The 10,956-nt window shown below is 42.8% G+C and overlaps 2 protein-coding genes across 4 annotated transcripts; both read left to right on the top strand.

The window, feature by feature from the left end:
* Positions 1-548: 548 nt before the first annotated feature.
* On the top strand, positions 549-5,020 carry LOC101063292 (heparin binding growth factor). 2 transcript variants are annotated; one of them, XM_029844718.1, is made up of 6 exons: positions 549-841; positions 2,012-2,088; positions 2,237-2,375; positions 2,727-2,882; positions 2,959-3,120; positions 3,556-5,020. In XM_029844718.1, the coding sequence occupies exons 1-6, from the start codon at positions 809-811 to the stop codon at positions 3,574-3,576; spliced, it is 588 nt and encodes a 195-aa protein (XP_029700578.1). In that variant the 5' UTR covers positions 549-808; the 3' UTR covers positions 3,577-5,020. The 2 variants fall into 2 exon arrangements, with proteins under 2 accessions (XP_029700578.1, XP_011607753.1); XM_011609451.2 differs by having other exon boundaries at positions 550-1,012.
* Positions 5,021-5,456: 436 nt separating this feature from the next.
* mrpl24 (mitochondrial ribosomal protein L24) lies at positions 5,457-9,472 on the top strand. Of its 2 annotated transcripts, none has more exons than XM_003969297.3 (6): positions 5,457-5,605; positions 5,810-5,996; positions 6,331-6,426; positions 6,756-6,859; positions 7,631-7,761; positions 9,117-9,472. In XM_003969297.3, the coding sequence occupies exons 2-6, from the start codon at positions 5,814-5,816 to the stop codon at positions 9,251-9,253; spliced, it is 651 nt and encodes a 216-aa protein (XP_003969346.2). In that variant the 5' UTR covers positions 5,457-5,605; positions 5,810-5,813; the 3' UTR covers positions 9,254-9,472. The 2 variants fall into 2 exon arrangements, with proteins under 2 accessions (XP_003969346.2, XP_011607754.2); XM_011609452.2 differs by lacking the exon at positions 5,457-5,605 and adding an exon at positions 5,632-5,726.
* The last annotated feature ends 1,484 nt before the right edge of the window (positions 9,473-10,956 follow it).

Raw genomic sequence — 10,956 nt, 5'->3', positions numbered from 1 at the left:
TAAATGGACGCTACAAAAAATAGACAAGGATGTAAGAGGCCTGGTGGAGTCAGAAAGAGAAAGAATTCAGTTACAAAACAGTCAAATAAAGTCAAAATAAACGAAATTCAAAGCATACCGTGAAATCACACTTCATCATTCTAAAACAACCCTGAAATACATGAGGCGCTTGAGTTATTATTTCAGTCTTGTTATGTTGTGAATTTGCATATATCATTTATAGCCTGATCCGCCTACACCTGAACAGAGACCGACATTCTTATATTAGGAGTTATATTTGAAGGATAAACGGCACATGCAGACCAAACTGTCACTTTATTCAGGCACAGCACGGCATGTTTGTGCTCCGATCCTGCCTCTTTAATAGGAAGAGAACAGAAGAACGAAACCCAAATACATCCTACATCCTGGCATGTGCTTGCCCAAGGTCAAGGGGCAACAAATATGCTGCCACACTCACAAAATATTTTCTCATTTTCATTTTTATTTGTAAGTATCGTCCTGGGGGACCTGCAGTACGCAGGTTCGGTCGGTAGGGGCGCAACTGTGCGGTCTGAGCAGGTTGTGGGGGCGCGCCTGCAAACTGGGAAGCGGGTTTCAATTTCAAAACCTCAACGGCCCGAGGGACGAGCTACTGGCCTGTGGGATCGCATCAAATCTAACTAGCCGCGCCGTTTGGTCACGTTATTTTTTTTTCCATAATTAATAGCCGTTGTCGTTGTCACCGGGCATCCACTTTACAGAATCCGCGAAAAAAAAAGACGCTCGCCGTGCCTCCGCTCCAATTTTCCGCGCTTTGTTAATCTTGATGACAACCCGACGCTTTGCGTGTTTGCTCCAGGTGTGAACCAATCCGGATACTGCAGCATATTCAATTACTACGGTGCCGTAATTACACACACATTTGCCCATTTCTGCAAGAAGCATGCCGAGGTCAAACAGGCAAAGAGAATACAAGCCTGGTGATCTTGTGTTTGCTAAAATGAAGGGGTATCCGCACTGGCCTGCGAGGGTAAGCACCCGACGTTAACTGCCTGGTTTTCAGCATGACCATTCATTTCATTCCGCCTGCTGTTTACCTGCGAGGCCTAGCGTTAGCTAGCATCGGCTAGCGCTAGCTAGCTGCAGTTAGCCTAGCTGGCGGCGCAGCTAACGCTCCCGCTGCACCGCACCGCACCGCACAGCTAGCCCACCGCCGACGGTCGCACATGTCTTCCCGGTGATTCATCGCGTAAACAGACGCCTCGGTGCTTCAGGCTCCTCGCTAAGTGAATATCACTGCCAGACCCTGGCGGGGCTAATGCTGATTTATGTAAACCTGTTCCCGAGCAATTAAAAATAGCAGCAGGGCGACGAGGAGTCCGCAACAAATTAGCCTTTTAATGTCGCTTAGTATGCTGCCGTTAACATGAAGTTTGGGCGCTCTAAGCATATAACACGCAGCCATTTAAGTCAGATAAGTTAGGTACAGGGATAAAAACAAAGTTTCCTCCTATTAACTGTTGCACTGGATGATGGTTCGTTCTGAATTGGCCCAATGCTTTGGTGCATTAGTGATATTGACATTTATGCAAACCATTGATTGGATTTAATGTCTGTTTGGTCGCAAACGTCTTTATTTCTCATTTTAAATTAGGTTAAATCCACCTCCACATCATAGTTTTCTATAGTTAATGCTGATGCATAGTCTAGGAAAGCCCTATAATATTCCACTGTAGTTTCAAGGCGAGCTGAGAAATATTCATTTGAAACAAACCTGCCTGTAAGACATCCTCTGTTCTTACATTTTATCCTCCTTTGAACCACACCTTTCCCTACTGGTTATAGTTCTCAATGCCAAAAGGTGTGTTCACAGACAAAAGCAACATTCTTAGACATCAAATCAGACCAGTCTCAGTGTCGCTGTCATTTACATTTTTTTTTTATTGTTTTCCATTAAACACGTTCAAGTCCCCCAATAATAGAAGCATTTTACTGCAAGCATCATTAAGAGGCTGTTTCTGATCTGCAGATTGATGAGCTACCTGAAGGAGCTGTGAAATCCCCTTCCAACAAGTACCAGGTCTTCTTCTTCGGAACTCATGAGACGTAAGTAACGAGCTTTAATATTGCTGAACGTTATTTCTGATCTCGTCTTAATCCGAGAGGCCGAGATCAGCGAAGCCAAAATGTGGGCCGGAGGTTACGTTTGTTGATCTCGGAGAGTAATCCGAAGTGATTCACCTGTAACCTGCAGGGCACTCTTGGGGGCCAACGATTTGTTCCCGTATGATGAACATAAGGAAAAGTTTGGAAAAGCAAAGAAGAGGAAAGGCTTCGCCGAGGGACTCTGGGAGATCGAGAACAACCCAACTGTCACACACGAAGCCTATGAGGTGAGTTTCTCAAACCCTTTTGGGGGTAATTTTAAAGATTAATCATATTTAAGACCAATTATCCAATCTAATCATGTCTGAAAATGACTCTGGAATTGAGATTCTAATCACAGCGACTCGCTCCAGTATTGTAATGGTAAAAATTGGTAAAAAAGTGGTAAAAATTGAATTAAAAAAAATAAAATGACGTTTTGATGAATGACAGACGAGTTTTTCAACCCCTGTTGAGAGGATCTATAATCGACGAATCAAGAAAACAGCCAATAATTTATTCAAGCTGAATTTAAAAATCCAACGTCCAGGTTTGTGGCCTTTCTGACCCCGTCTGGGATGTTTTGTTTCTGATGTCAGTCGAAGAAGGACGACGCGTCAGAAGGAGCGGGCGAAGCAGGCAGCCCGGAAAAAGCCGACGCCGAGGGCAGCAGCGACGAGGACGAAGGCGCCCTGGTCATCGACGAGAAAAGCGAGAAGGGGGGGAATAAACGAAAAGTAGAGGAGCCCACGGAGGTGAGGCTCACGGGCGGCGGGTGGGGAACCGTCGGGGGGGCGAGGGCTCCTTTTGAATCTGCCAAAACGCCCTCAGGTGTCTCCCAAGCGGCTGAAGGATTCGGAGGGCGAAGGCGACTCCAAAGTGGACGGCAACAAGTCGAACACAGGGGCCAAAGTCAACGATGTGGCTGGAGCCGAGTTAAAGGCAGAGGCTCAGGAAAGTGCCCCCGAGGGGGGGCAGTTAACAGCAGAAAAGGTGAGGGCGCCTCGTCTGGCTGCTGGATCACTGTAAATTTAAGAAAGTTCAAGAAAAGTTCCATGTATATGTTAAATTAAAGGGCGTAATAATAATGATGGAAAATAATGTGCTGATTTTACTCATCCTCACGACTTATAACACATTATTATTATTATTCTATTTTTATTGTTACAGATTTGGTAAATGCAAATTCTAGTTTCCGTCCTCGAAATCAACTCCAGGTGTTTTTAACACATTTATTTACAGACGTTACCCATAATTTCTGCTCTTGACGGTGAAATCTGAAGCTTAAAGGAGCATTCTGGTGTTTTGGCCCCCTCCCGTCTTCAAACGCTCACATTCTGCAGCAGCTTTAATTCCTGGGTTGATTTTGGCCAGATGTTGTGTGCTGCGTGCCAGATGTGCTCCCTAACCGTCTCGTTCTCCCTGCAGCCTGCGACAGACAGCGCTTAACACCCACTTAGAAGAAAAGGAACCTTTGACGCTTTTCTCTGGAATTCAAGCATCAACACGATTACCTGCAGGAAGCCAGATTTAGGTGCTTAATTAATAAGAGAATTTTAAAAACCGACGTGTTTGTATCGAGGGAGAGACAAATCCTCATTTGCCAGTTTTGGGATATCATATATCCCAGAGACAAAAAGGTTGTTAATCTGATTTCAAACAATTGAAAGGGGCGCTTTAAGGCTCATTTCTAAACGGAATTATGGTGTGTATATATTTTTTATTTCTAAGTGCAATTACATAATTACAAAGACTGAATTCTAGGTGTCAAAATGTTGGGTTTTTTTTTTTTGTTGTTTGTTTTTTATTTTCAGTTTAGAGGGAATAAACACTGAATATATCGTAAATCCAAAAGAAAAATATTTTAACCACCAAAAATTAATTTGATGGTTTTAAGACTTAGATATGTACAAAACCCCCCCAGATATTTCACCCATGTTCTTCAGTTGCTAAATTAAGGCTTTTTCCTTCCATTTTGCCTCATCTGTAATTACATATTCAGCCATCGGATCCGTGAGTTGCTCCGAATGTTTTCCCGCCCCGTTCGTCATTGTATATGTCGCCATATGACATGTTCATGCAACACGGGTTCTGTTGCTATGGTGTAGTGTTCGCTTCATTGCTGGTGACCAAATCATGATAACGTTTCTCCAGGTCGACCCCACAAACCCCAGTTAAGTCGAGCAGAATTTGATTTTAAAGTAGCCGCTTTGCAAACAGCCCCAAGTGTTGATTGAAAATACATTCCTGATTATTTTGGGGGTTCAAGTGATCTGAAATCACTGATTTCTGGACAAATTCATCAGATGTTACAACTTAATTAGCTCGATACTGGAGATCTGACCCACAGAATGAACAGTTGTAACACATTTATGGACTCTTTTGGTTTCCAGTCTTAACTGGAGTCCTTTCTTATAGTAGTGATCTTTTTTCTTTTTTTTTGGCTGTGTAACAAAGTTGTGATATTTTCTTTAAGTATTTGCTTAAATGTGTTCAAAAAATGGTGTTTTTCCACTAGGGGCAATTTTTGAGGTTCTAGTATATCAAAAAAAACAAAAAAAAGAAATACTAGCTTTGTTCATGATGTTACATGGATCACTGCAGTTTTCCTTGTATTATTTGGAAACACAAGCCCGTTTAATCCAATTATGACCTTGAGAGAGCATTTAGAAGTGGAATTAATGATGGTTGCTGTGTCAGAGAGGGTTTAGACCCACCATGGATCACAACTGGTCACCGTTGCTGCTTTTCTCAAGCTGTATTTTGGCATTAAAGTGTAGTATTTGGTTTAGCTTTCACTATTACTTTCCAAAACCGTCATTCATTTTAAACTGTTGCCTAGTTTACTCTGTAGATGCCAGTTCATTTAATAAACATCTTGATTACAAAGAAACAGTGACTCTGTCTTGATGTAACTAAACCTTCTTAGTTTCTCTCTGCAGTGGGCTGCTTATTGGCAGTAAATCATTTTATGATCAGTTTTGCTGCACAGAACATAAGAGATTAATGTGCTTATAATTTAGGAAAGCAATATTCTGCTCAGTAGATGACGGTGAACCTTTGTGGTGATCTGAGGTATGAAAATGTGATTTAGTGAATACGTCTTGGCCCAATCGCCCGCCTATCACAAGTCAAAAGCCACTGATGGATAATGCAGAGCATGCAAACGACTAATGTGCCTGTTTTTGAGCTGTTGGAGGAAAAACCCAAAACGGCACAAGGCGGATAAAGGGACAAGCTTAGAATTAAACCTGCAGCTTAACTGCTATGAAGTGACTGTGGTAACGCTACAATATCGGCAAAATCTAGTTAAATTACCCCGTTTAAATCATCCTTTATTCTCTGTTCAGCGTCCAAATAGCGCCGATGCCCTGTTGGCCAAGTACGCATGCGCACAGCAAAGACTCCTCCCATCCAGCAGGTGGCGCTGCAGGTCTGCGAGTGCTGCGGACACATGTGACATTGAAGTCAACTTAAGGTAAGAGCTTTCTGCGCTCATCTACCTTTATAAATGATGGATTCTTAGTTATCTGCGTTACTCTCCGCAACTTCTGATCGTGGATTTTAATATTTTGCATGAGCTCAGCATTGATAACGATGTAACTGCACGCTAGCGTTAGCATAGCAGCCTGACTGGACGAGAGTGCGAATTGAAAATGCTTGATTGACTTTGTCCCTGCAGGACAATGAGGCTGACCACTCTCCTGTCGATGGCTCTCAGGGTCGTCGTGCCCAAAGATTACCGTTACGGCACTAACAGACCGTGGACGCAGGCTGCCAAGAGGCTGAATCCTCCAGGAAAGAAAAGGAGAAAGGTGTTTGTGGAGCCTATAGCCCCGGAAGACTGGTCGGTCCTCAAAGGGGACAGGGTGAGGAATCAGTCCCCTTCCCATCAACACATCACACAATTTAGATCTTGACAGTGTCCCTTGGAAGGACACTGTCTCCTGGAAACGTATCTACATATTGTGCAACATGGTCTGGACCAGCGTTTGGGCTGTTTAACTTACAAATAAGTAACTATAACTAGTAAATAAAGGCTTATTTTTTTAATGGATAAATTCCAACAGAAAACCTAAAATATTATATAAGCCTTGTCATTTTAAAAAAACAACATAATGACTATAAAATTAAGTAATGAAATGTCAATTTGTCCAGCTAACGAGTTTTTACATTCACAGACATCATCTTTATGTTCCTTAGGTTGAGATTCTTGCTGGGAAGGACAAAGGAAAGCAAGGAAAAGTGATCCAAGTCTTCAGACACAGAAACTGGGTCATCCTAGAGGGACTAAATGCAGTAAGCAAGTGATAGTTCTCTTTAAGGCAAAAAATGGAGTGATAAGGTCCATGCATTTATCTCTAACCTCCTGAAGTGCACAGTACAGCTTTAATATTCTTCTAAACATTGAGCTAAAGTGGTCTTTAACCTGGAATGTGCCCTTTAATTTCAGAAACTGAGGTTTTTAGAGCATTTTTCTCAACATTTTGTGTGTATGTTCCACTAGATGGCGACAGTCTGTCGACCAGATTCAGCCGCTGACCATGATCATGATAAAAAAATCCATTTCACTATCAGTGAATTAAGATTTTTTTTAGAATTAAGACTGGTCAACTGGTTTGTCTCAGCATCACAGGTATATTGGAAAAACCCATGATTACCGTGGCAACTACATCATCAATGAGGCTCCCATCCTGCTGCGTGACATCAGCCTCATTGATCCCTCAGACAGGTAGGAGCAAACCTGTTCATATCTGAATTCCTTCTGCTCATTTAACTGTTCCTCAAAAAGTGTAACCTAAATAGTTGCCCGCTGAGTTACTGCTCAGTTATAAATTGTTCATTTGATTAAAAATAAAGTTTATTGCTCGTAAATAAGAAAGTTAAAAGTCTGCTCTAATTTGTAGTTTTTGCTTCTGACGTTTCTCTTGGAAAATCCAAGAAGCACAAAAAAATCAATAAACGCTGGTTTTCAAAGTCAATGAGTAATTGTGTTAAAGTTCTGTGATGCCAATACCAACCCAAATGACCGTGATTATGGTTTTTACCATAATGGTACAGCCTGACAGGCCAGTTCTTTTGCCTCTGCAAGGCAACCAGTTTCCAGAGAGTAAAGCACAGCGGTGGGTCAAGAGGAAGGGCTGGGGAGGGTGTTGTGTAAGGGGAGAATTGGCAAAGCTCCTTTTTATAACAAGATTTGGATTGGAGGGCTGTTCATCAGTTGAATACTCTTCAAGAGGTTGCTATGGTTATGAGGCATGAGGTGAACTTTGACCTCCTAAAACTCAAGAGATTCATTTTAGAATTGGAATGATTGGAAAAACTTCAAATCCCCAAATTTTGTGGCATCGCTCACACATTTGGAGACCGTGAACTAAAGTCCGGCCGTGATCGGCGTGGATGCAGAATAGAATCCGAGTGTGGGTCAGTGTGCAGGAACGTGAACGACCTTTAGACGATTCAGCCTCAAATCAACCGAATCCCTCTGCTATCGATCCTGCAGAAAGCCCACCGAGGTGGAGTGGAAGTACACGGAGGAGGGGGAAAGAGTGCGAGTGTCGGTCAGGACGGGAAGGATCATCCCCAAACCTGTCGTGGAGCGGCGGGACGGGGTCGTGCCTCAGCAGTGGAAAGGTGGGTTATATTTTGGTTTTCTATGTTCTGTAATCTTCAAACCCAGTGATTTACCTCGAGGACCTTCATTTAATGACAGTGTCGTCTTGGAGCTCTGTGTTTATATTCGTCTCCTCTCATTAGTTTAGTTGTTTGTTTACGTAAATGGTTACTTTTACCAGCAATCAAACCTAATTAGCACTTGATACAATATGCTTGACTGACTTTTTACTGACTCATTCCTGTCTTGAGGGACACGAATGTCCAGCATTCTTTAAGCTAAAATCACTTAGCAAAACAAAGCAAACTGGGACATTTTGCCGATCACACGTCAACAATAATAATTTGTTGAGTTATGATTATTAGTATTACTATCATTATATAGGGGCCAGTAGTAGCTAGTCTGTAGGGGACTGACTGAGAAGCAGACGGGTCTCAGTTCAACCCTCTGGTGTGGAAAAATCTTGGTAGGTGTTCTGGTAGCAGGAGGAGGTGACAGGACGCCTTCACAGCCCTGCCAAGGTACCCTTGAGCAAGGTACCGAGCCCCCCAATGCTCCCATATGCCCTGCAATGAGCTGGCAACTTTGCCCACATGCAGCTTGATTAGGCTCCATCGTCCTCCCAGAAATGCTCGAAAAATGTGATTTTATAGATGGTTCAGTCATAGGGAGCCTCGGAATTTGCTGCAGCTCAGGTTTGGTGTGACCGGTGCGTGATGATTATGTGGGAATCTTGTAGTTTATGCACCGATTTGTCAGGTCAACCAGAGAGAAGCAAGTTACAGCGGTCGAGGTGGGGAGCGTCCAGTGTGTAGAGCTGGGTGTCGTCCACATAGCAGGTCAAATGTGTGGTATGTGTTTGTTGCCAATAGTAAGGAAGGCAGGACAACCAACAGTAAGGGACCAAACACTGAACCTTGCAGAACACCAGGATGTGATGTGGAATATCTAAGTTGGACTGATGATCACCAGAGAGAAGAGGATTAAACCAGTTTAGGGGAGTGAGCCATGGTTCTGAGAGTTAGGAGATGAGGGTGTGAGATTGTGTTGAATGTTCAGGTCGAGGAGGAGGAGGAGGAGGATGATGATGATGATGATGGTGGTGGTGGTGGCGTGAGTCTGGAGTGAAAACCAGTGTGGGACTGTTGATACTGGTTACTGAGTGAGAGGTGTTAGGCCACTGGTTTTTCCATGAGTTTGGAAAGGAAAGGGAGGGTGGAGACGGGCTGGAGTTTGTTGAATTTGTTGGGGTTTTAAATGAAAATATTATCCATCTGCCAATTTTCCACCACACTTTCACATTGGAGTTCAGCACAATGGAGGGCTGCTGCAGATATTTTGGCCATTAATTTTTTTTAAACTTGTGCCCTCACAGATGGTCCCAAAGACACAAGCCCCGAGGACGCTCTAGAAATCACATACGTTCCATCTCTGAAACTATTAGAGGAAGAAGTCATGGAGAAAATGGGCATCAAAGAGCCCAGGAGGCACCGGCGGTCCTACTGGTACTGAGATCAGAGCCCTGTGGTGCTGTTCAGACGCAACCTGGTGTTGAGCTGACTGGAAATGTGCGTTTCAACAGTCGGCTTTACACTATATTAATAAAAGATAAGATACCGTTGTCGATATCTGTAACTGGCATCTTCTCAGTGTGTATTCGTCCTATATTTAAAATCTATATCTGTTCTATGTTCTTTTTGTAAGAGTAAATAAATGATGCACATCTACAAACATGTACATTCTTTACTGTTTAATAGATGAAACCTTTAATCTACTATTCAGAAATATTTAACAATAATATTAAATGGCAGGATATTAAAATCCTAGGAATGATTTTGGTGTGATTGTATTCACATCAGCTTTTTACAATTGGGGGGGGGCGAGAAGTTCAGGTCTGGATTTCTGGTCTGGATTCAGTAAATTTAGGTTTTCCCTCATCAGGGAGAGTTCCGTCCACGCAGTGTCTCGGCGTCGGGTCTTGATCTGCAGCGCTTTCTGCTTTTGTTTAGACCAGATGGCGACTGGTGCTGATGGGGTTGGTAATGGCAGCCTACTGGGCTTATTTCTCAGGTGGAAAATTATATTATTTTACAGTAGACACACTGCGTTTCTGACAAATGGGTCTCTTTCCAAAATGTGGGAACTAGAAATGTGTCAGGATGAGACCACACACACACACACACACACTAAATTCATGTTGAGCTGACTTAAGATTTTTTTTTTCAAAGTAAAACCAATTTATTTCAGGCTGTTTTTTAACAATTGCATAAATCTTCGCGTCCTTTGTGTCAGCGCTGACACCATCTTGAATTGATGCACATTTGCTGCTCACAGCTTTAAGTCTACTAACACACTCACCCTTAAAGTCTCATTTTAAACTGTCAGCCTTTTTCCAGGTGGGAAAAAGGGTTTATTTTTGCAGTTGCATACATGAAATTGTATATTTTCCAATTAATATCACAGAAAACTTTTGACCCTGTGAAATAAGTAGAACAAAATGTGGTAACCAGCATCCGAAGATGTTTGACCACATATTGCGAAATAGTTCATTTTAAACAATGTCTATAAACATTTTGTCAATTTGTGTGTTAAAAAAAAAAGAAAGTAGCGGGTATAAATGTCAGAGTAGACTCAAAAGGGTGATATAACGGATCAAATTTCACCATTTATGGTTTTTATGATTTAGTATTGGCTTAAAAAAACATCTTCCAGCCCAATACTGTTCAAATCTTGACTCACGTGTGTTTCTTTGTGCTCTGCGACGGACCAGAAGAGCCCATCATTTTTATAAATGCAGTTTTAATTCTGTCAAATAAACATTCAGCCTATAATCGGGCTCCGTTGCGCATTAGATGTGCATTTCTGCGTGATATCTGAGGGCTGCAGCGAGAATTCCACATCTGTTTTTCCATGATGGTTAACCACCAGTTCTGACTCACTGTGAGACTGGGTTTACTGGTGTCCGGCTCTGCAGTGGCAGCAGAACCATCTGGCTCCGCTGCCAGACGACACATGATGGGTCACAGATAATATCGTTGCATCAAACTCTCACAGTGGCTCCCAAACCCTCATTTCTGGTCGGCACAGTAACATCATGCAGAAAGCATCGTGGATGGCGAATGGTTGGTTTGGCCGGTGAGCGGACGAATGCGGCGCCTTTCCCAGACCCGTCCCTCCTGATCCGGTTTGCCTCCACCGCTCTGCCATCCAAGAGG

Source organism: Takifugu rubripes, chromosome 12 (genome assembly GCF_901000725.2).
Source record: "Takifugu rubripes chromosome 12, fTakRub1.2, whole genome shotgun sequence".
Taxonomy (NCBI): Eukaryota; Metazoa; Chordata; class Actinopteri; order Tetraodontiformes; family Tetraodontidae; genus Takifugu; species Takifugu rubripes.
This window is presented reverse-complemented; position numbering and strand designations above follow the sequence as displayed.